The sequence below is a fragment of the Anopheles gambiae genome, chromosome 3, assembly GCF_943734735.2.
Source record: "Anopheles gambiae chromosome 3, idAnoGambNW_F1_1, whole genome shotgun sequence".
Taxonomy (NCBI): Eukaryota; Metazoa; Arthropoda; class Insecta; order Diptera; family Culicidae; genus Anopheles; species Anopheles gambiae.
The window spans coordinates 45,550,068-45,575,970 of record NC_064602.1 but is presented as its reverse complement, the minus strand read 5'-3'; the positions used below and the strand labels follow the sequence as shown (position 1 = coordinate 45,575,970).

Here is a 25,903-nt window from a genome sequence, read left to right as displayed (position 1 = left end):
GAGATGCACTGTGTGCGTGTTTTTTTTTCTTTTGCTAAACCTCGCCATAGCTGAATGAACGTAAGCTAATTCTCGCATAGATTTAATAATCAAAAATAATTAACTAAGATAAATTAAGAAATGAATTAAGAATTAAATATATCCTTTTTTAAAATTGTCGTAAGAAGGTAGTACTTCTGACCTATGCCACTTGAAACATGATCTGCAATGAAAACAGTCATAAAGACAAATTTGCAATTTGAAGACACGGAATCATCATAACCAATAAAAAAGACGACATTTTATTCTTCCTAACTAAGCAATCGACATGAAAACGACGATAATGATCAAACGTCAGCATAACACATACTTATGAAAGAAAGTAGATTGCGGTAGCTTTGCTTAGTTTAGTCCAGTGTTCCAAGTATGACTACCATTCCAAAAAACATATGCTTTACTCACCTCAATACGCTTTGTTTTTAAGCCCACAGCACATAGAATGGAAAGGTAATAAGTATAGTACTCTACAATTAGTAGATGTTTGACAAAGTGGATTAACACCAGTGAACAAGAGGAAGGAAGGAAATGTTCAGCGATACATACACTGCATTCGATCGCCAACGTAGCCAAAACCATAACCAACCAAGTTCGTTGCCAAGCGAAACATATGCACAACGGCAGCAAACATATACGGTAAGCACCACCTCGTAATACCAAGGTAGACGACTATGGCCAGTACATGACCACGATAAGCGCACAAAAATGCACATAACCATAGCGAAATAACGGATCCATCGCTAACCACCAACATCTAACTTGGATGTTCACTTAGAATGGACTATACCGATTAGAAGCGATTTACTACATCAAAAAGCTACCGATTGCGATCCTTTGCTGCCGAGATAACCCTAAAAAAGAATAGCAACACTAGACGCAACGTCTGATGAACGACGTTTTGCCACGACACGATTGCACACTTGATCCCATCAGATTGTCCGTGGATTGGTCTTATCCTTTGGTGGGTCGTGAAAATGTTCCTCAATCATCATGAGGGACTGAATATAATTTAATTGCCTTACTATCTACCCTAGCATGTTCTAGGGTAATCGAGTGAAAGTAAATGACAATAAAATGACAATAAAGCTGGACAAATCCCGTACGATGTTTGGCTTTAGAGATGAACGTACATTACAACGTTAAAATAAGAATGCTTGTGATCAGAACTAAAAATATGTTTGATTGTGATCTGTCATAATTGAATAGAAATTGAAAAGTTTGAAAAGTTTATTCATTTGCCACAAATAAGATTCAATTCAATTAAAATGTAATAATAACCGAAGAAGCGAATCCTTTAAATGGCTAGACGTAATATGATACAACGCAACGCAAAGCAACGCTTTTTATTCCCTTCCTATGTTTCAATCCGTTCAAATTGCTACACACCTAAGTGGATTAGAGTTCACTTTCATTCCGACTCGTAAAAACATAAACAACGCTAGTCGACATCCGTTCCGCCAAGCTGATCGGAACGAACCATCATAAAACCAGCATAATCCTCCCCCTTTATCCTGTTATCCGTACTTAGGTTGACCTCAGCTAGCCCATACACGCACCTTAACTCCATGTTTGCAGCTGGTGCGAATTATACTGTAATTGTGCTTGTTAAACACCGATGACATTCGGCTCCTACCTTACTCATCTCTCGCAGTGATTGTGAGCGTATCATCCACTGCACGCTTGTATGTCCTAGACGTTGGTCCGAAAATAGAAAATATTTTCGAAAGCAACACCCGCTCGCCAAGACGAAATAGTATTAGTCACACACAAATCGCGGCACCGCACACAAAATAAAACTCTCCCGTCGGATCGCACAGCAGCAGCAGCAGCAGATACACCGAACCGAAAAGAAACGGAAACCCTCCCCCTTCTATCCAACACCCACGCGTACTGTCAAAGGTAAGCCCCCCCCCCCCCTCTTCTGCTCGGCAATCGGACGCCCAAACGCATGAAGGCAAGAGGAAGAGAGTAAGGATACATTTTTGCATGCAAAGCCAAGAAAGGGAGGAAGTGCACTTAAAATCTGTCGGCACGCTCGCGCGACGGTACGATTTCCTCTGCCGCGACCTCTTTTTTAAAGCGTGTAACGGGCGGCGATTCCCCGCGTACACCCCTCCCCCTCCACTCACCACCCAACGAACCAAGGCCGCCATGGTTGAGAGTGAAAGGAATGTAACTTTACGGTCTTTCATTCTCAAAGAGCGCGCGCGCGCCTGTATGTGTTTCAGGGTGGTATGGGAGATGCAAACAGCACCACCATCCCAGCAAACGCGAGCGACCGGCGGTTAGGGGTGGGGACAGTCGATCGCCAGTGGACACCTATCTGGTGGGAGAAAGTGTGAAAGCCAGCAAAATTGATCCAAGTGATGAGAGATAAAGTACAGAACGGGTATAACGTATAAGTACGTATCCAGAGCAATCAATTACACGATATATTATCAGATAAACGGCAACAAATGGGAGCAATTATCACAGCTATAGCCTAATTAATCATTGCACCCGTTATGCCTGCTATCGTTATGTGGGCCGAACAATCAATACACCTATCTAAAATCGAGTGATATTGAAATACATTCCTTCCGCTTTCATTCCGATACCGAAATCTTCTCTAATATTTTGACAACTATGCCATGTGGGAAAAACACATTCACCACCACCCTACCTAGGGCTGATTGGCGCTATTACGTTTGATTTTTTTCGTTCATCAACATGACCGCCTACAAGAACATCATGTTACAACAGCAAAACCTTAACCACCTGCTGGGACAAACTGCCGGAGATGCACACTCACACACGAATGTGCGCAGAGTAACATACATGACCACTAAAAATAGGTCCGTCTGCGAAGAGCCGTTAGCATTCCGCACCACAGCTGACCCTAAATCGAAGTAAAACAAACACAACAAAAAACCCGCTGTAAAAGACCAAGAAATTGAGAGATTCGCGTAGCCGGCCGGCCGGCTTATTTTGCGGGCCAGTTCCGTCGCGAAAATCGAGAAAACTCTACATATATTTACTTTTAACGTTTATCGCACCGGCAGGCAAATCGATTCTTGGTAGGTTGAGGTGTGTTCTGTTATTTGGATTTCTTTATTTCTTGCAGCAAAATTTAAAAACACTTGAAATGTATTTTTTCTTTGCTTTCGATGATATCGTTTTCATCCAAGAACAAGTATTTGTTATGGCCAAAGATGTGAATTGTCCACAACGATGTTTTCCCACAACTTCTAATGATTCCATATTGCTCTAGTCATTAATCATGCACGAATGAGAAGATTCTTTTATTGGCTATTGATCCTAGGAGTAAAATTTGGTCCATTCATTTTTTTTTTTCATTCGAATTTCATTCACTATTTCATTCAAACAATTTAAATTTTCTTAATTTTTGTACATATTTTTTTACTAAGGTCATCCACTCATTACTGTAGCCTACACAATGTTGTAATAATGACTCGGAAACGATCAAACTGTGCTTGTTGTCGACATGAATGTATTGATCATGAATGACGTACGACAATCAAGAACAAGTTTCTTCTTCCTTAGTGTTCAGCTCACAATTGACCACGTCAGTTTGCCAACCAGCTTACTTCGTCTAGAACTAGATAGATATTTGTCTATTATGTCTATTATAACACTTTTTATACAAGAAAATGCAAGTAAACAGTGATAAGTTTCTATCAGTGCAGAATGCAATATTTGGATGTTCGCACTGCATCCGCACCATCACCCACAAGCATAAAGGAAAGCGTAGCCATGACCATCAAAATTAAATCTGTCATTCCAATGCATAATAATGTCATAAACCGATAATGCGATCGTAAACATCCGATCGAAACAGTTAGAACCAAACAGACACAGCGACTTCTGCTCTCAGCCCAACACACGCTTCTTCCACTTACGTACTCCGCCTGCACCCGAAAGCACAAGAACCAATGGTTCGAGAGTGCTAAAGAATGTGCAGTTTGCAGTTTGTGGTAAAGAAACCAACTGTTGCTTCCTATCTCCCCGGTCCGATGCTATTTTCGCCCTCGTCTTCTTACGCTGTGCGCATGTGAGGGCGTACCACCGCATCGTGTCTCACAACAAACAAGGGTGACGGCGGCGGCACGGGGCTTTTTTATGGCCGATTAACGACCCTACTTATACTCTTGGTGCAATCCGACACCGAGCATCGGATCGGATGTGCACGCGTGGTGTTGGCGGCACGGAGGCACGTCGTCGAGAGTACATTCAGCCACTCTCGGCGCGGGAATAGGAATGGAAAGGGTGAGTGTGTTTCTCATTATGCACTCACAAATTCCCATCAACCCGTCGAAAGGTCGGCATACATATCGAATAGTGTGCCCTCGGCTGCAGCAGTGTTTAGCTGGTAGGCAACAATGTTGCAAGTCGCACCGGGGTCTCTCCATCCCATCGCGCACACACACACGCATGATTTTTGAAGACCGCATTGAAACGGTCGTAAAATGTAATGCCTGAGATGGTGCAAGAAAGGCACCCAACTGCTGGAATTACAGGCGAGATGGAGCTTGAAAAAACGGTGCACCCGCGCACTGTGCGAGCCAAGAAAAGAGAGAAAGAGAATAAATGTCACACGCACGCAGCATTCGGAGCACAAACAGCTGTCACAACCATTTGACGCGCACTACTACCACCAATTATTGTGCCTGTGTGTTTGAGATCTGTTTATCCACATGTGTTTCTTTTCTCGCTTTTCTCGCACAAACGATAGCATCTTGGGCGGCAGCAGCAGCACCACCACCGGAAGACAGGCGTACCGAATTGCTTGCTCAAGTGGATATGTGTATGTGTGTTTGTGGTGCGTTTAGTCCAGGGAAATGGTCCATCGATTTTCAAACACTCGAACTGAATGTAGAATTTCAACATATCCGACACTGAATGTTTTTGTCGTCTAAAATACCAAGTGTTGTTGTTGTTGATGTTGTTGCAGGCGTTACTCCGTAATCCTATCAATTTCACGGTCACGATACAACCGCAGTGGGAAGAGTGTTCAATTTTATATGCTTTTCTCGATGATAATAACCATTTGAGCTTGAATTATGAGACAGTAGTGTGTAAACAAGTATTGGTTCATTAATTACGGACAGCATATTACTACACTGTGCTACAAAGTCTAGCAAAAACGGGCTAGTGGAGATAATTTAATTACAAAATCGATGAGCATATGAATACAAAATAAAACAACAAAAAGAGTGAATAGCTTTCAGAGTAGTGCCAGAACAGCAGAACAATAAAAAGTTTTACACAATTTTATGTAATCTTTGTTGTTCCTGTTCTAATCATGCACTAATTTTGTTTTAGTTGCTGTTGCTTAATGCATACTTTTTCGATAATTATGATCGTATCTAGGTCAACATAGAATCGAACCTCATCTTCCTTCACCTAACCTACAAACAGCGCTGTACACAGCTTAACGACCGTTTGATTGATCTATCAACCCGGCCAGTCACGAACACTATTCGTCAGTTGACTTCGTAGCCGCCGGGCATAAACATAAACCATCCTCCCATCGGCCACATAAAAATTCAAACGCGTGCGCCAAACCAGCGTCAAGCTACGGCAGAGGGCACTCGTTCTTTTTCATTTGATTGTTGCCATTCTTGATTGACCAGCGTCACGCCACAGCCACGCCACCGACTGGCGATCGAAGCGAATTCCAATAGTTTCGTTATCGATCGACCACAGTCTCCCCGCCACACACCCCCGGTAATGTACTCACCCACAGCTGCTGAACGCGGGGAGCGGTTGCAGCATAAATTGCTGCTCAAACAACACCGACAGAACCGTTTTCGGTAGGTAAATTCATTCGCTATGCTCCCGCACACATACACATACACAGTCGTTTAGTCTTTCAGCGGTGGTGGAGGCGTCAACCACAAACAATGCGGGAAAACGCACGGTGGTATCAAATCGATATTTGTAATTTTAGTACATTGTTCTTGTAGTTATTTTGTTCTTTATGCCTTTTATTTTCTGGAAGTTGAGGAAACATTTCACATTTCCCAAACAATGCAATGATAGCTGCTGCAGTTTCCTAACTCCCCCCAAACAGGGTTAGGGTGCGCGCGCGCCATGCATGCATGACAGCACTTACAATCATTTTACGATTTTTCACTCTATCCTTTTTCCATTTGCACAACTATTCGCAGACCACAAAACTCCATTTGCACACGGGACGCAGCGCAGTACGGGATGCAAAATATTCAAAAAAGTGAAACGGCTGGTCCTTTACAATTCAAAATGCAAAGAGAACGAACATGCAGCAGTTGCTGGTGCTGTTTTTTTATTCTGTTTATTTGATTTTTTTATTCTACCGTCAGAATTTCACCTATCCTCTTCCCTTGCAAAGTAGCACATTTTACAAATGCAGGTTGCATCGTGTGCATCTTTTCCCTTAACAATATTTAATTCCTGCTGTTTCTTTGCCACTGGCATGTTAATATGCCACGTTCCTGGAAAAATAAAAACTCAAAACAGAAACTGGAAAGTAAGAAAGCATTGTGATAAAAAAATGCATGATACAAAAATCAAAAATTAGAGACACAGAGAAGGAAGGAATAGAGCACGAGAGATTTCAAACATATAAATTTAACCTTCCTACATTTTAAGTGGTACATGAATTCTTGAAAACCCTGTTAACGAACATATCGTCAAAGGTTAAACTGTTTGTTTAAACGCACACCTTTTGTCAATAAATAAAATGCTCTTAATAGTTGCAGCACGTCAACGTACAATTATTATTTATACAATTATTTATTTTTATCTAAAGAAAGGCCTGATTGAAACATTGATTTATTACCAAACTACATATTTACATTCATACACCATCAAACGTTAGTATGACGATAGACCAAAGCCTCCATTCAAACATTAATGTGGCATTTCATTTTTATCAAAAGCTCTTTCGTATGCTCTTACCAAATTGTAAAAAAAAAATAATAATAATAAAACAGAAAACACACAAGCACTCGTCTTGTGGTATTATTACACGATGATATGCATACAGGGTTTTTTAGTTGCATGTCCAACAGGATAAAAAAAGCAATCTCAAACCTTTTATGGCAAAATGAAATGCATGGCAAAAGCATCCTCCAGCGCACCCGTCGAGCGTCCTCCACACATTCGGCAAATAATCTCTGTTAATGCTGAAAATAAAACATTGCGACAATAACATCGCGACCGACTTCAACGGCTGGCAGATTGCAGGCTAGAGCAGTGTACAGACGATTCGCAAATGTCGACAAATGTATCGAGAAGAAGCTGTGTGCAGTGTTGTGCCATGCCCGCATTTAGTCTTGCGCAGTGTGTATCTAAATGATTAGTTAACAATCCACTGTAAGCAGCGCGCTGGTGGGCAAACGCCATTCCCCGTGGATTATTTTATGCACGGTTAATGCCCTTTCACTTAATCGAAGCGCTGTTCGGGAATACTAGTTGGCAGAAGCATTTAAGTTCTACCCTTTAAGATTTATCTATTACATTTTCAACTGAGAGATAATCACTTTATATCTGAAGTGTCCAAAACCGATATACAAATTTGTTGATAACAATTAGCGGGATATTTGTTTAATGAAGATAGCATCGAATATAAAGCTATTTGTAAAAGGTCAACGTGATATTTAAAAAAAACCAGACACACAATTTCGATACTAAAACTTACTCGCGTATAAAACGTGGAACATTGAAAAGGTGAAAGAGCAAAAACAAACCAACCCAACAAAGCGAGACAGCACCTTCACTAAAGGTAAAGCGTGAGAAAGTGAGAGTGAGCGCGTGAGCATGAGGACGTCGTAGTACCAACAGAGTACTCTACCCTTCCAAACAGAATCATAACAAAGAAAGTAAGGGTACACCATCAAATAGTCGCCCCAAGGTGGTTGGTGATGGTGATGCAAGAGCGTGGATGCAAGAACAGGGCAGCATAGTAGAAACAGAGCCACCGCCATCCAGCAGCAGCAAACCCCCCTACACACACACACACACACACACACACACACACACACACACACACACACACACACACACACAATGAGCAGAAAGGAAAGTGACGGCGCAACCATACAGACATATTTTCCCAAGCGGTGAGCATAACGCACGCGTCAACTGAATTCCGAACCGCTTTTCCCGTCACATTCTTTCCCGTTCTGTGTTGTGTTTTTGTCTCTTGCCGTATCACAAACAAGCCGTTCCATCCGGCTTCTCGACACACACACACAACACTGTAGAGCACACGCACATGGTTCGCGATGGCACAAAAATAAACGTGCCCAAACTGTGTTCTCACTCTTCCGCTAATCCCGTCAGTAATATTTAACTAACCAAGCTTTAGTGATTTCTGTGTCCATATTAGACCATGTTTTTACTGTTTATTTTCATTATCAATCGCTTATTTTCTGTGGACGGTGTAAATATGACATTGTGCAAAAGCAGAATACAATTATGAGTAGCGGACATACGGCGATAACGCTTTTGAGCATTCTACATCGTTTCCCACAGTGTTTGCATTAAACTAATGCCTTTTTTGTGGAATTGACATGGAGCATCGAAGTAATTTAGTTTTTAAAAGAAAATTTAGTAAGCCATTTTGCATAACATCAACTGAAACAACTGTGCTAACTCTGGCAGACCGGAATCAATTCTTGTGGTAAAGAAAGAAAAATGCATAACCAACCCTACTTATTTTGGAAATTATGTAGGATCATACAGAGAATTTTTCATACACTACAATGGTCTCCAACAAGAAAAGAGAAAGAGTACGAGATAGAGCGCGCGCAAAAGAGAGAGAGAGAGAAGTATGGAGAGAGAAAGAGAGAGAGTAGACAGCATTCACGGAAAGTTGTGTGATGGGGGTGGGTGGCTGGCTTGGTTTCGACTTTTAGCTATTTTTGTGCATATCTGTTTACCGGTGGACAAAACAAAGCATGACTTTTACGTAGGAGCATAAGGAGTACCACCCTCGGCTACCACAATGCAAAGGCTATTTATAGAAGCATAGTAAAGCGCCCTTAAAAGTATGGAAAATGGTATTTGATCTTCCATTTATGATTTCATGACGATAATCAAATCTTTTGGTCTTTAATTAATCTTTATTGTTAAACCATTTATATCAAAATGTTCCGAAATATTACTAGATTGGATTGCTTCTTTTGAAAGTTAATTGAAAACCATCTAAGATAAAGATTGTGGCATATTTACGGTTTTGTAATTGAAGTAAATATAATACTACCAACTATAAACATGTAATAAAAAAACTACCAAAATTCTGAAATCTTGTTAATTTAAACCGCTGTTAAGATTTCTCGCCCAATAGGAAAACCTTTCACATTTCAACAAGTTCTAGGCTAAATTAAAACTCTTTAAATCGAACGAACAACACATTACGTGAGCTTAGGTACAACGTGCACCATTCCGATAATGGCAAAATAAAATGCTAATCAGTTGTTTGACGACATGGAAGGAAAATCCAAATGCAAGCCCCGGGCCGATTCAAGCACAAGTTGACCTTAATAGAGAAAACACACACCTTATGGCGCACAAGCCAATCCAATGTCCGGCGCCAAAAAGGATTTTGCAAAGTGTAGATGGCAATGTGGGACAACAAGCAACCGCATATACGTGCATCGGCCAATGATTCATTCGTGGTTTTTTTCCCCACCTTCGCCTTTGTTGTGACTCATCCGGTATCCGGTATTGGGAGCGGGAGCGGGTGAATATAATATTCAAATGTACTAGGTAGCACTAGTAGCTTGAAACTTTACTCGAGCCAAAGAGCGTCTGTATGCACCACAGCAGATGGATGATTAATTTCACCCTCGAACACCAAACCTAAAGCATGCTCTGCTGCATCGCGATTCTATTTGCGTCCAATGGGGAAGACCCCATAGTCAAGGATTGCCACCATTTACTCTAATTAAATTACATACTAATTCACCCGAACAAGCATCCACAAAGAATGCAAGGCAAAAAAACGTTGCTCCTGTTTGTAGAATCGTTTAATGTATGCACAAAAAAACTAATTGCAATCCAATACAACACAACGTGGCGAAACACAGCCAACACACAGCAGTGTGTTGTGAGGGCCACCATCACACCGGCGGTTCCAGTGCACCACCAAGTTCGAGTCTCAACCCGCCCGCTCGTTTGCTCGCTCACTCATTGTAGCAATTAATCACAGACGCGACCAGGTTTCTCCCCCAGCACGATCTTTAATTCCAATTCTCCAAACCCGCAGTCATCTGTCTCAGGGACATCGTGCAAGCTTCCAACAACAACAACAACAACAACAAAAACAACAAAAGCGGCAGCAAAAAAGGAGCGAAGAAAACTGAAGGTGCTGCTGCTACCTACCATCCCTCCCGCCACCGCTGCCTGCTGACGGTGGCAATGAGCATTTAACAACCCTTCTTTTCGAGCACAAAAAAAAACAGACACACATACCACCCAACCACCCACCAAGGTAGTAGACACCCCGTATCTCACCAACACACGCGCACACGCAGCGCCTTCAGAATCGACAAACTTGGCTTAACAACGGACACTGCAAAAAGCACCGTCGAGCCACCTGCAAAGTGGCACACGCTTCATTCATACGTACGCAAGAGCATTCCGACACACAAACACGGCCGCAGCAAACGCGAATAGAGACAGCGAGAGATAGAGATACACAACAGCGCAGCGAGCCACACACACACGCGCAAGAGGCGCGCGCGCGTGCATGTAACGCAACAACAACAAAAAATGGAAACTTTTCGGTGTGTAAAAGGATGCGTTTTCGATTGATGTTTTTTTTTTTTAAATCGGCATTTTGTTCAAGGGTTTCAAAGCCAAAAATGCAATGGCAATGGCGAACGGCACACAGGACAGAAGATGGTAACGAATCCTAACCTACCTAACTTCGTAAGTATTTTCCCATCGAATTACTCTGTTTCTATGGCACACCACAGATTCAAACGCCACAACGTTGCCCCAATGTCTTCTGAATTGGCGTTGAGACGCCTCTCAAACACAGAGCGCAGGGCAATTATTCTGTCGAAAATGCCACTTATCACTGTGCTGCTATTACTCCACATCCTGCAACAGATTGGGACATTAGCACCGGTTTGACGATGGCTCGAGGGGTATTTGGATGCAGTTCGAGCACTTTAAAAAGCAATCGGTTGCAATTGATTGATTAACAGGCGCGCATCAGTTGGGTTTTTTGGATGTATTAGATATTACAAATAATGAATGTTTATGACAAGAAGGTATGCTAACAACGTAGTCCGAAAAGAATCGATATACATTTTGCATTATACTACATATTGTTAATTTTGGTGATGTAATTATGTACAAAAAATATTAACATATTTTTTAAAATGGAAACGCTGTGAAAAATAGACTTAGAGTTGTTATTCTCAAGGCGATTGATGAATACAATTTTATGATCAAGCTCTAGATATTTGACGCCATTGTAAGTATTATTAGTAATTAGTCTAGATTTTAAATTAATGTCAATAAAGTCATTTTGTGTAAAATTGATTTCATTAGCCACAGAATAATATGATAATCACGACTGTGTACATGTGCTTTTTCAACATTTTATGTATGGCGAAAGACATTTACTTTTCGACAAATATGCTGCTAGTTACGTTAAATCACATTTTTTACATACTCTAAATTTAAGCTAGAAATATTATTGTTTGTTCGAGTAATATTTGATTATTGTTTCTATGCATGTTTAAAAATTATATTATTTCATGATATTCAACAACAAGCATTAATTCAGAAAACATGCGTTGCAAACTTACAGCTCTAGCCTACCATGGTATTAATTTAGCTAAAAGAGGAAAAAAACCTCGCACCTAACAATTTACGACTTGGATCACGTACGCACCCACACCGTCGCAGTCGTGTGTGTGTGTGTGTGTGTGTGTGTGTGTGTGTGTGTGTGTGTGTGTGTGTGTGTGTGTGTGTGTGAATACAATTGTTATGTGTACGTCGATGATTAGGATAGAGTGGACTGTTTGTCGCTAACTTTCAAGAGCATGACCATTAATTGTACCAACAGCCAACACTCACCCACCCATCGTCCCTTATTGTAACAACAAAAACAACAACAAAACTTAACTCACCTTGTCGAACTATTTGGATTGGGCTCGGTGCAGCAGCTCACACACAATCTTATCGAGAAAACGTTCGTTCCGGCGGCACCCAGAAGCCAAAGGCAGCAGCTGTTCTTTTTTTGTGTGTTGCGCCGAGGGCTTCTGGTCTTCACTATGTGTGCGTACATTCATCAATCAATAGCGCATAACGTTTAAGGGTGGTAACGGTAGCAGCAGCACCACACCACCACACAACCTTCAAACTGTTTCGCTCGCATCGGTGTGTGAGTGTTTTGCGCTGGTTTCGTTTTTGTTTTTTTTTCTGTTTTTGCAACCGTAGGCCATGGAGTATTTGCGTCACCGTGTTAGGCTTTTGGCTACACACCGCAGCATACGCATCACACACAAACACACCGTACGTTTTTTTATCATTCCTTAGAGTTCGCCTTCGTCAACACAAGTGCACATATTCACGTACGTAGTTTTAAGTTGTGGTTAATCACGTTCGCTAGCTGATTACGATTGCACGGGTTATCACCATTAGAAACCACGATCGAGTTCTCTCACAAACACACGCACATACACCACTTACACTCACACCACACCACGCATGTAAAATGGTACCAGATAATTGTGCTGCGTGTTCGAGTATGTGTTTGTGGGTAAATGTGTGTGTGTGTGCGCAAATGCATCGCATGACACGCGGATTACGACTTGATTGCGCATTACATTTGAGGGTCGTACGAGACACACCGAATTGCACGGCGGATTGAATTGAAGAAAAACAACCTCCCCAACAACACAACAACAACACCACCACCACCACCAACACACATACACACACACACTATGAGGGGTAGGGAAAAACAACATCCTCCTCAGCCATCACCACTACAGCCGTACGTGCGCGATTTCTATGCCCGTTTTCTGCGCCGCGATGATTGCTTAGATCGCTCGAAACTTTCAAACAGGAAAGTGAAATCTTGCTCAATTTATAACATTTCCTCCAAGCAGTACGTACGGCCGGCGGTTGTGGCCGGTCCTTTTGAATAAAAAATAATATTTGCTCCTGAGCTTGGTCCGGGATTCCCACTGACTGCCATCGTAGTTTATTTTAAAGTATTCACTCTTTCCCTCCCCTTTACTGGTCGTGCCGTGTTGCCTATCTTCACATTCACTTCTCACGTTCCGAGCGGAGCAGCTTTTCGCGACTTCCTTAACCTTACCATCACCCCATCCTCCCATCATCGTCATCACACTGGCAGACAACTCACTCACTGCAGCCTCGCGCGTAGACCACAAAACGAACTAAATAAATGCTCAATTCTTGCTTCATGCCAGTCAACCACATCCGCACAATTAATTTTTACATTAAAATGTAGTGCAATTATACAGTAACAGTAACATGGCATCGTTTCCACAAAACCCTAATGACCTCGTAACATTTCGTCTGCAAAAATTTCATTTCTTGAACACAATAACACACAGACACATAATGTAATCAGTACAGACAGAACGATCATACACACACGCACGCAGGGAAGTGTGTGCCATAGCAGCGCGCACGGGTCATACGCGAGTGATTTACACCAGTCGCGGTAAAATAAACACGCACGCACGGCGAAGTCAAACGTTGCTTGATACGCTTGATGTAGTAGTACCAATTGATTTCACAATCGATTGAAGAAAGCAAAGAAGGTAAAAGGACAAACCCAGTCCGCGTTCGAGTGCATGTGATGCCCATTTCTTGCCAGTGCATATTACATGCATTTATCGCTGCTATGCATGGGCCCCCCGCAAGGTGCTTCTTGTGCGCAACTCTATCCTAATACGCCCCAGGCACAGGACATGCATTTCTAACTATAAATGCCTCAGAAAAAAGTCGATTCAATAAAAGGTAGAGCAGCAAGGAATAATGACAAAATTTAGCCAAGTAAACATTCAAATCTTATCGCCCAGTCGGCATACTGTTGATTGAGTTATTCGAAGTATTTTTTCTTCAACAAGTATTATATACCATAGCAAAAAATTCATAATTTTATACATAGTTACTGAGGTAAACGATGTTGAAACGGCCTCTAATAATATTGAGGGTATAGTGTAAGTAAATGAATTAGGTTTGTCGCTTATTCCATTTAGAATTGTGAAGTTCCAGTAGGAATCTATGTGAACATCAAGATTAGGGTTTCCCAACAAACGCTCATCTTTTCAAGTAACTATGATAAATTAAATATTACTCAAGGCACTACAGTACAATACTCCAAGAAGCTCTTAAGCATGTAATTAAAAAACAATCAGCCGTAGCAAATATTGAGATTGATCCTTGAAAAACTGCAAAGAAATCCCTTTTTCCAGTCACATTATCCGAACCGACTTCACAGTCATTACCAAAATCTATGCGTCTTGCTTGATTTCGGGGACTGATCTTGCAAATGATTGTATACGCAGCACACCAACACACAGCTTTGTGTGTATGCACTAAACAAAACAGTTCACCGTGTTGTAGACCTTCATAATAATTCTTTCCTTCCTCCTTGAGCGCCCGGGCCGTGTGCGTTGGATACCGAACGGATTTCCTTGCCGATGTCATTTCGCTTCCGTTTGGCATTGTGGGACATGCTTGAAAAGTGATCGCAGTGCACCGAGGGACAGCCGACTGTTGTTAAGTTGGTTACGTGTTTTTTTTTTTTTTTTTTTTTTTTTAATTTTTCCCTACTTTTGCAAAATTAACCTTTTCCGCCACCAAAGAGACGCACGTAATTGTGTACGTAAAAGAGAGCTCGCAATGTGTAAAAACGAAAAAGGATTCCGGCAGACAAGCACACACACACACAATCACACGCAAGCACAAACACATGCAGTTTGATGCTTGAACAATCTAATGCTTGTGATGAAATACAGCATCGATTCGAGTCGGCAGTGTGGTTCGTTCGATCGAGCTTCATCATCGCATCTCATCCACACGGTGAGGGCTCACTGTTCATCGGCGATTACCTTCTTTTTTTCCTTTTCTTTTCTTTTTTGAGAGTTGACTGCTCTCATTCGCGAGCGCTGGCTCGCGACGCACAGCTGCTGCTGCTGCTTGGTGCTGCTTGGTGCTGTTGGCTACTGTTGCCGTGTTGTGTGTGCTGTGTGGAGCCATACGCCTTCTTCTTCGCTCGCTGCTTGTGTCACAACCGTAAAGGTTGTGCCGAGGAAAAAAGAAGAAGCGAACGAAGACAATCGGAACGGGCGAGACTTACGGCGAAGGGTGGTGGGGGGTGGGGGAAGCACACGGGTGGAGACTCCAATGAACCAACGTGCAGCGAAAAGCACACACACACCGCCACGCCATGGTTTATACTCGTGCGATCAGTGCCTACCATTCTCGCACATAATCACACACAGAGTCTAGAGGGCCCCTCTCTATAATTGGCTGTATCTTGTAGTGAGGGGTTTTTTCGTTACTGGCTTCCTCCTCTCGCTTCCTCTCGCCCTTCTGCCCTGCCACACACACACACACACTTCACGTCTGCTACGTTCCTTCCACGTACTTCACCTCAAAACATCTCATTACGAATGGACGGGTATTCACTTCTCACTGGGGATGGTGGTCGCCTCTTCTCACTTTACCGTTTTGGGGTTGACTTTTTTTTGGTCGATGTTTGTTCCTGTCACTGTACTTCCTTCCCACCCAAACCAATTTTCGTTCCGCATTCAATTGCTGCTATGACGGGTGTCTTTCTTCTTTTTTTGCGTACACCTCTAAGAGTTTTCATTTGCCAAAGTATGTGCGGTACGTACACGGTACGTACCTTCAACCTAGCAGGGCTTCTTGTTTTTCGCCTTTACCACCGTTTTCTTCACCAATACCAATACAAACACCCGTGTTGGCAGAGCAGCTCAGCTACCGTCGACGGTGCTTTGTTTTCCCAATTTTTCTTGCACTCTTTTTTCTGTTTTGTTTTACGTCTTTTTTTCTCGTTCACCGTAGTACCACCGTTTACAGCTTTCACCGAAGACGATTTTTGTTTAACGCAGAGAGCACTTCCTCTGTCACACGTTCACGAAAAGTCTCAAATCAGCGATAGAGAGGAAAAAAACAAGACGTCACAATTCACGACATCAGGTAAAAAAAGCACAACACCGTTTTCATAGTCCATCAAATAATTGTAGAGAGCAGTAAATATGCTGCTACTCAAAATGCGATAAAAGTTAAACTTTCAAACCGTAGAAAAGCAGCAACAGTCTAGCGGGGACTGCTTGAAATCAGCACACGCATGCATGGCATGCTTCGGTGGGAATAGCAATGCACACATCGTAAAAACACGCAACCGCACGTACACACACTCGCCCACCAATACGCGCGCACACACACAGATGCACAAGGTGTGTAGCCTTCGCTTCTTGCAAATGTCAACCGCACAAGGACTTTTATGGGATTTCTGATAGTTTTTCTCCAACTGTGTCTTTTTTCCCCATTAAATGTTTGCTCTCTTTCGCACACTCTGTGCAAAGGATCATACCGGCGCAACGTCGACAGGATGCCGATTGTCACCATTATGTGTGTGTGTGTCTATTTGGATATCTGACTGCTTTTGTGTGTGTGTATCTATTAGAGAGAGCAAAAGAGTTTGCGTGTGCAATGCAACAATGTAACACACAATGTGCCCTCTTCTCCTCTATTGGTTGGTGTTGAATGGCAGGAAGGCAAAAATGACATAAAACTACACGATAGCGTGTACTTGTTGGTGGTCTCTGCTCTTCGCACCATAAGGACACACACGCACGTTGACTCACAAATACTTTTACGCAAGCACACAATGTATCGTAATGGTCCGCGGTTAGGGGTTTGCAGGGCACATCATCACACTCTAATAGTACGCAATACTCGCTGGTCGGACGGTTGATAATTTCATTTCCTTCACCCCGCTAACACCGCACCTTTCCCACGTCAGGCTGCTTCGACTTTGGCACTTTCGGTACATTCGAGAAAGAACGAGCAAATTCAAAAATACACACCGTTCGCAAAAAAGGGCACTCATCTAGCCCGTCGATAGTAATGATAATGAATGAGCAAAGGTATAAAGGAGGTGAAACGCGTACTATGGGGCTACACTACCACACCACAAGTCTGGGATTGGCGGAACAGGGAGGGAGAGGACTGAGGGGTGCCAAAGCGATAGGAAAAGTAGAGCCGTCAGTTACAAACCGAACGTATGGGGATTTCCGAGGTCTGCACTGCAACAACGGTATAACGGCATTGATTATTCGGCGAAGCACAGTTTCGGTTATTTGCCTTCTCGGATTCCGACCTCATAAGGCGTCAAAACGATTGTTCGATTCAAGATTCAATTTGCGACCCTTCCGACGAGACGGGATTCGCTTCGTGTTCGCTTTTCACAGTCACCGTCATCCGCGCTCTATGCGCTCACCCCACATCCGTCAGCCTTCTTCTCCACCACGCATTACAAATTTCATGCCCCGTTCGTTCACACACAACTCGCCAACAGAAGACTCATCCGTGGCCACCTTATTTTAAAGCTTTCTTTATACTCCAAGCTGACTGAACAATCCTTTGATCACTAGTTTTTCCGACAGCTGGACACTTCCGACGACCCTTACGCGCCCGTCATGCACGGTACCGAATCACTTTCAGTCGTAAAATCACCTTAAACGGCCGCAATGAAAAATGTACAACACGCAAAGATCGCCATTTTATTTTCTTATTGTTGTTGTCATTCTTGCTCTTCGGCGCTCGATGCACCGTGGTCGACCAAGCGGACCTCAGATAGTATGTGCACACTGATGGATGTTTATTTTTGAAAAATACATTTATATTTTGGAAAGAGTTTTGTTTCACTAAAATAATGCAAAATAGATTTTTCTTACCTTGTGCTACACCATGTTATCACATTTTCATGAAATAATGACCTTGCAAGGAGATAAAGAATACATTTTAGCTTTGAATGCATTCTGATTCATTTTAAATGCTGTGTTGTAATCGTAAAAAAACGAACACAATCATAGTTGAAACAAATCGTTTAAAATATTAATTATTTTTGACGAAAACGAATTGTCTTAATTAATCAAACGATTTTTTATCAAGAAACTTGTTTGACATACGTCACAGACCCAAATAACAAAACAGTCCTGTAAATACAATACAACGGCATTTAACGGCATTTAAATCCGCAGAAAGGCACTTTTGAAGTCCTGCAAGAGAAAGGGATAAGGAATTACAGGTGTCCCCCGAGATACGACTGTATTTGGGACCGAAAAAATGTCCCAAAGCAAGGCGTAAGTCGAAAAAGTCGAATGTCGAATATCTATGAATATAAAGTTTATAGCCGAAGTTGAAGAGTTTGAATTTATGATATCGTGTATATTATTTACATTAATGTTCGATAATGTAATAATTATATTCCAAAAGCCGTATACAATACAGATATTCAAGGTCGGGTTGTTTTGGAATCTTTGGAAATGTGTGTATAACGGTTATCAGCCCAGAAATTCAAAAAAATACTTTAATTTCTTGACAATGACAACTTTTAACTGTCAAAATCAAATTCGTCGTATCTGCGAATCGTCGTAACTCGAGGGGGTCGTAACTCGGGGCACGCCTGTAAATGAAAAAAAAAATAATACCGGAGATCGCCAAAAAAAAAATATATTTAACGAGCAATTTCGCGTCATCTGTATATGTGCTATTCGTTTCTGCGTTAAAATACGATTCAAATAAAATTATGTACGTTTGCTTCATTATATTTAACTTAACGGTTTTGTTGATGATCAGGAAGGTAATTAGTTCAAATGCTTTTAGGATGATCCTAATAAAAATGTTTGTCCTGGTTTAGATAGACTATCTTCAACGTACAGATTTTCGCCATGAAATTGTAATTGAATTTACTGTATAACTTAAGTGCATCTATGCGACAAATTTACGCGACAATACCTGTTGAAAAAAAAGTTAGAGCTGAATATGGTCCCAGCTATTGCTGTAAATTTAACTTTTTATAATATATTTACATTTACTATCGAGAGAATCTCGAATAATTGCATCAAAATTCTATCTCAATTGTTACCAAACGACGATTTACCGCATTACGCAGACTAGTACATTAACTAGTTATTATCATTCATTACATAATAAAACCTTAAATACTGTGTGTCCTGTATCGTTCATTTGTGTTTATTCATTCTAATCGTTAGTTTTTTTTTTATTTACTCTAATATTGTAGTGTTTATCTTTATTCTTTCGGGTACATAAAATTAACCACATCGCATACAACCGAAAACACTGTGACAATTTTGCAACTTCTTTCTATACGCAACGAACGAAAAGCTCTGATCTTAGTTGTTCTTTTACTCGTTACACATATGACACGAGTGACCAGCAGGGTGTCTGAAGTTGGAGCTGCTTTTCCAACAGTGAGAGTTATCTTTCAAAGCTCTTTTTGCATTTACATTAGACCACGATTACGAGAGTTTGTGTTTAAAGTGAGGTTATTTATTTGTATTTTCTTCTGCCAAAAAAATATTCCTACCTCTTCACAATTCAAACCTTTCCTCCTTCTAGGGTGTCGTCTCTAGTTTCGCTATATCGTGATTTTACCTTTTTGTTAAACAACAAATATGAATTCGGGACATGTGTATTTTAAGTGATTTTCTACCGATGTTTTTTTGTTTGTTTTGTTTTTGTTTTACACCTACTTCATTCGCTAAAAGTCAGTCCGTATGATAGCGATGAAATGTTGTACTTACACACGCAAACCGCACTGTTCTAACTTTTGATCCAGTTTCGTGGAAAAGTGATTTGAATTCAACTTGAAAAGACCAATATTATTAGTACGCACAATTGAAGGTGTTTCGCAATAAGAAAAAAAGAAGAAGAAAACAACTTTGATGCAAGTGCAGCAACTAGACGCTATTACACAGCTTCACACACACGTGCGCGCTAATGAAATCTAACTAAAATTATAAAAAAAGATTTTGGGATGCTATTTACCGCCTATAGCTTTCATGCGTATCCGTTAGGACGTTATAAACACTCGCTCTTGCTTGTTGCCATTTGTTTTGGGGACAGTGTACGGGGCAGCTACAAAACAGTATAGTTATCTTTTCGCAATGGTTAAATCTAAGAGAAAATATGTTGAACATGTAAAGAAACTAAAAAAAGGAAAAACGATTTCCAAATTTAAAATTATTTATATACCCTCTTTCAACAGGATTCCCTATTGCAGCTTCGACTGTGCATTGTGTGTCTGCTAGTGTCTAGAGCCGTTTGCTATATTTGCTGTCCTTACTCGATCGCTACCATATGTGTGTATGTAAATTAAACAAAAAAAAAAAAAACGCGACGACAAAAACAGTTAAGAACGGTTGCCTCAACCCTGCAAACGTTACGATTAGAACTGAAAGACAGTTTTTGTCCCATTATTAATTTTCCTAAATGAATAAATGCTGTAAGTCTAAACTCACATCGATGTTTCAACTATGCTCATGCCATGAAACAGGCAAAAAATGTTTTTCACCTTCAACATCAACTAAAAAAAAGATGCTTCGATATACCGTCAACAAGCGGGTATGTCATCTTTCACCGTTAATAGCCACAATGCTTGTCTTACGATTCAGCATGTGATTGGCATTCTATAAAAGACATTAAAATAACCCAAAACGCATGTAAAATCTGGCATGTAGAAATCGTCATTTCCACAAGTCTACACTACATTAACGGAGAGCAAATCGAGCAGAGCAAAACGTGATCTACTGCGACAGATCGGTAGCAAGACACAAATAGCACATGAAAATGGATGGTTCGCTGCGCTGTATCCAACACGCGTTTCACATCCAAATGTTCGTCCTTCTTTTCTCCTACTATCGACATTACTACTACCTCTTTCGTCCTACTCCTTCGGTTTGCTGTTCGCTTGCCGCACACTGTGTGGTCGGTTCTTTACGACGGTCGTCCGCCCGGTCGCTGTTAAAACCGTGCCCGCACGTAGACCGCACTGGCATCGTGAGAACCGTAGCCGAGACGTTTGGCGTGCTTGTACACCTCGTTCGAGGCAGCTGTGATGGGCAGCGATTGCTCCAGCCCGTCCGCTAGGCTCAGTGCCAGCTTCAGGTCCTTCTGCATGTGCTTCAGGGCATGATGAGTTGGGAATTCGCCCTTGATAATAGCTATTTCAGTAGGAGAGAAAATTGTGAGGATGAAAGCAATCGTTAGCTAAATTAGACATCCAGAATATACGATAAATGAATTAATTGTGCCTTACCATTTCCTTTCTGCAGCATCATCTCCGACGACATGTTGGTCAACTCAAGCACCTCCAGTACGTCCTTTTGCTGCAGTCCAGCGCGATCCGCTAGAGAACAGAATAAGAATAGTGTTGGTTAATGTCACTAATTGATCAGCTTTGATGATTTAGAAATTGAACGCTTTAAAATGTTTGTATAGTTTAAATCCTACTGATACTCAATAGCGTTAATGTACGTACCTAGTGCCATAGCCTCTGCCACTCCGGCAAGCGTGATCCCCGAAATCATCTGAAGAATCAAGTTCATTTTTGTCGCATTGCCAACATCGCCCAGATAGAATGAGTTGCGGGAAATGGCCTCGAAGCAGCTCTGACATTCTTCGAACAGCAACCGGTCACCGCTGGCCAGTATGATAAGTGTTCCCTCTTCCGCTTGATTCTTCGAGCCTTGTATCTGAAGATAGAATGTACGAAGTTGTTGAAGTTTTACACATTACGTTACCGGTTCATTCAACTGCCAGAACATGGAGCATTGGACATTCTCTACTCACTTGTGCTTCCAAATAACGGCCTCCTTTGGAGATGATTGCTTCATTGATGTCATTGGAGGTTTCCGGGTCGACGCCAGTCATCTCAACATACCCCTTGCCAGCTAGGTTAGCCGACATAACGCCGCAATTACCGAACACCATCTGAACAGAGAAAGACAGACACAATGCATAACACCATTTAATTCACATAAACAATAAGTTATAATACATTCAAAACAAAACATTTGCATTCTGACTTACATCCTTTGCAACCTGCGGATCGGACACACAGGAGTACGTAACATCGGTCATTTCGACCACATCCGACGGTGTGTCCGCAACCTCTGCACCGACCTCCTGGAACTTGCGGCACTTGTGCGCGCTACGATTCCAAACCACCACCGAGTGACCGGATTTGATCAGATTTTTCACAATCCCGCATCCCATCACGCCCAGCCCGAGGAAACCGAACTTCAGCTGGGACGCCTTGATATTGCGCGACTGTACCGCATTCGATACGCTCGACATGTCGATCTCGGGCGTCTCCGGCCGGGTTACGGTCACCGGGCGGTTTAGCAGATGCGTCACAGGCGCATTGCGTCTCACCGGGCTAGCGTCCAGCGAGGACAGCTCACCGGAATCGTTCAACAGCTTCTTCTTACGTTTGGGCGACGGTGCACCGGACACACCATCATCAAGCATCGCTTTGGCTTTGTTGCCAACCGAACGCGGCTTTGTAACCGAAGTCTACATGTTGGGAAACGAAACAGGTAGTGTAACAGAGTAACATTAGTTTCAATAGGCTGCAGGTAATATTTGAAATAGAATGCACCATCTTCTACAATACGGGATGCGCCCACTAATAAAGAATCTACGAGAGGACACAACTAGATATACAAGAATGGCGCCAAACTGAGCATTGGAAAGTAATAATCGATTCACACACCACCTTATCCACGTTCAACTTGATTGGCAACGAGGCACGTACTTTCTTCTTGGCCGACTTCTTCACCATCGGTGTCGAGGTGGCCTCGTCCACGGATTCCAAGACGGCGGGCGTCGTCGTGTTGTTCACGGAAGCTCCATCCTCGGCCCCGCTTTCTTCCGTTCCGCTGGCGACGCCCTCGCGCAATCTATTGAACTCCTCGTCCGGATCCGGACGGTTGGCGGCTTCGTTTTCACCAACAAACAGAGGCTGAAATTTCTGTAATAAACGTTCAGTTCAGTGTTAATAAGCGTATGTCACTCGCTGTAGGGATACAATATCAAATGGATTTTTTCCCGTTTACCTCCGGATTCACGCGGAATTCTTCGATCTGTTTCAACGCCTCTTTGAACTGGGCACTTTTGGAAGAGTTTAGGTGCGTATCCTTGAACTGCAGATAGGGTTTGATTTGCGTTTCCTCAATCCAAGCACTGCAAAGTAATGATAAATTGCCATTGAACAATTGGTGCGTGGTAATGGTTAGGGGCTCTAGAGCACAGTTCGCTGCGTTCTTCATACTTACTAATTGTTGGATCCGAAAAAGAAAATACACTTCACTGGATTGTTCTTTTTGACCGCAATTTTACGCAGCTCTGCCGGTGGAACCGAGATACGGCCTGGCCATGGCGAAAATCCCTTCATTTTGGCCCTGGATAGCGGGAAAAAAGTGACCAAAAACAAAAAAAAAATTAATATCAACATATGTGTATGTATTACACCAACCCATCGGCGCAAGGTGGAGACAGAAAAACAACACCCCCTGTTTGAGGTTATGTTGTCTATTCTCCCGCTTCTTTCGCTTCGACGTTGATGCAAATGCTATGTCGGCACTACATTCACGCACACACGGTGGGCCTCCCTAGCCACCGACTTTACCAAAACCCCACAAAACCCACACGGGGGAATCAAAACAGAGCATTTATGAGTTGTGCCGAGAAATGGTTCCACAGGGGGGAAAATCACTCACCAGACGAGATCGTTGACGGCGTAACCCGTGCTATCGGACATTTTTGTTTATTTTATGCTGGTCGCTGCTTAGAAACTGCACCACCGCCTACTGCTCCTTCTACGAGTCGATGCTTCTGTCGCCGTTTCCTGCACTTGAAGGCTTCCACCACTGGGACTGCTTTTGCTGACTGATGACTACGGGTCCGCACGTATGCTGGCTGGTGCCCGCGCGTACGCACCTTCACACGCACACACACAACTAATTAAGCCGTCCGATAAGCCGACGCCAAGCCGACGACGACGTCGATGATGATGATGATGATGACAGTGGTGGTAAGAGGGGAGGTTGAGCACACTTAATGTGACAATTATGCACACGTAGCCAAATGGGCAGTAATGCACCGTACAGTGGAAACCGGATAGCTTTTCCGGCGTGCCCTTACGGATAGCGGATGGAATTTGCTTCGAGTGTTTTTGTGAAGCGACCGCGCGTCACTTTCGTTCACTGTGGTGGTCGTGTGCTAGCGCTTCCTCTTCGTACGCGCGCTCAGTTACACTCCTTCTCGCTCACTCGCCTACTCTTCGTACACACACACACACACATACGCGCGCACAAAAGCAAACTTATGGCAAGCGCTAGCAAACGATTGCCACGGTAAAATTTGTCTTTGGCGGAATCCTGCCCAAAACTGAAGTTCACAATTTATCGACACTGCTCACTTATCCTTCGTTCTTTAAAACGTACGGGAAACAATTGCGGGCGTCGGCAAAACGAGACTTTTGCTGGCCACTTTTGTAAGCACCCACTTTTCTTTGGCGGAGTTTTTCACAAATGTGCGTGCCCACTGCTGCAATCGGCGATAATAAAAATGGCGGTTGTTATGATTTTGATGCTTCAGAACGAAGTGCCAAAGTCGACATAGCAAAGAAACAGACATAAGTCGACAAAGATTCAAACTCGTTGTTTGTAGATTTGAGATGTTTTTTTATTTATTTTGGAGCAGGAACTTATTTGAAATATTGCCGTTTGCACCCTTAATTAAAAATGAATTGAAAATGCGTGTCCATTTAAGCCTAGCATAAAGAATCAGTCTAAAAAGAACTTACCATCAAAATATGACTCTAAAAGCAATCAAATATGAAAACGATTCTTTGACCGACGCTACCATAAAGTGCGGCCACTGTGCGTTTCGTCCTTGCGAGACGTGTGCAAGACGTCAGACGAGCTCAAAAACGTTCAAAATGACAGTTTGAAATTAATGATGCGGTTTTTAGATCAAGTTAAAAAATCCTGTTGGATTCCAAATGAGCCTTTTTAAAAAATGTACCTTTGTTTAAAGTTACCTTAAGAAATAATTATGTTGAATTTTCTACAATCTCCCTGTTTAAAAAAATGAGGAAAAAAATCACCCAATTTATTGTGTGTTTAAAATAAAAAAATAATTTTATTTATAATGACAAACTTTAGATAATAATTTCTAAAAAAAAATCCATTTAAGGAACTTGAATTATAGACTTTGTTGATGATGATGATGATACTTTGAATTATGTGGTCGCCTCTTCAATTTTGTAAACAATTGACAAAATTGTACCAAATTGTGGAGAGAAAAACGGTTTTTTACAAGTTATATCCAATACTTATATGCGTAGAGAATACATTAAGGCATATATACACATTGGTTGGTATTATTGAATCCGTTCGTAGCGGCGGCGTACGTCCCGACACTCATTTACCTAACGTACTAGATGGTTGCTACAGTTATTCACCTCGGCGTTGTAGGACCGGGCTTAAGAAATGTGTTGCCATCACTAAAATTTCTTGTGAACGCCGTACGTCCCCGCTACGAACGGATTCAATAATACCAGCCATTAAGGCAGATACAGTGTAGTAACGTGCAAAGCGAAGAATGTAGACTCTCTCTCTCTCTCTCTCTCTCTCTCTCTCTCTCTCTCTATCTATCTCTCTCTCTTTCTCTCTCTCTATCTCTTTCTCTCTCTCCCACTCTCCTTTTATTTCTTCTTTCTCTATTTATCTCTATCTCGTTGGCCTGCACACTAAATAGC

At 42.1% G+C, this 25,903-nt stretch overlaps 2 protein-coding genes across 29 annotated transcripts in view; both read right to left on the bottom strand.

The window, feature by feature from the left end:
* Window positions 1-17,890, bottom strand: part of LOC3292098 (AF4/FMR2 family member lilli) — a 70,540-nt gene extending 52,650 nt beyond the window's left edge. For 5 of the 26 annotated variants that reach the window (XM_061660155.1, XM_061660181.1, XM_061660171.1 and 2 more), the window contains exon 1: window positions 17,788-17,890. The gene's annotated coding sequence lies outside the window, so the exon portion shown is untranslated. Of the gene's footprint in view, window positions 1-12,167; window positions 12,650-15,131 lie in introns of those variants that run through there. The other 21 variants (XM_061660156.1, XM_061660172.1, XM_061660179.1 and 18 more) reach the window with 14 other exon arrangements.
* Window positions 17,891-19,604: 1,714 nt separating this feature from the next.
* LOC1279367 (cytokine-like nuclear factor N-PAC) lies at window positions 19,605-24,717 on the bottom strand. Of its 3 annotated transcripts, none has more exons than XM_061655827.1 (9): window positions 23,859-24,717; window positions 23,415-23,540; window positions 23,196-23,322; window positions 22,856-23,110; window positions 22,168-22,653; window positions 21,928-22,068; window positions 21,617-21,830; window positions 21,395-21,484; window positions 19,605-21,299 (listed from the first exon to the last, which is right to left on the bottom strand). In XM_061655827.1, exons 1-9 carry the CDS (start codon window positions 23,897-23,899, stop codon window positions 21,100-21,102), a joined length of 1,680 nt encoding a protein of 559 aa, XP_061511811.1. In that variant the 5' UTR covers window positions 23,900-24,717; the 3' UTR covers window positions 19,605-21,099. The 3 variants fall into 3 exon arrangements, with proteins under 3 accessions (XP_061511811.1, XP_061511812.1, XP_061511810.1); XM_061655828.1 differs by having other exon boundaries at window positions 22,895-23,110; XM_061655826.1 differs by having other exon boundaries at window positions 22,853-23,110; window positions 23,859-24,716.
* Window positions 24,718-25,903: the final 1,186 nt, after the last annotated feature.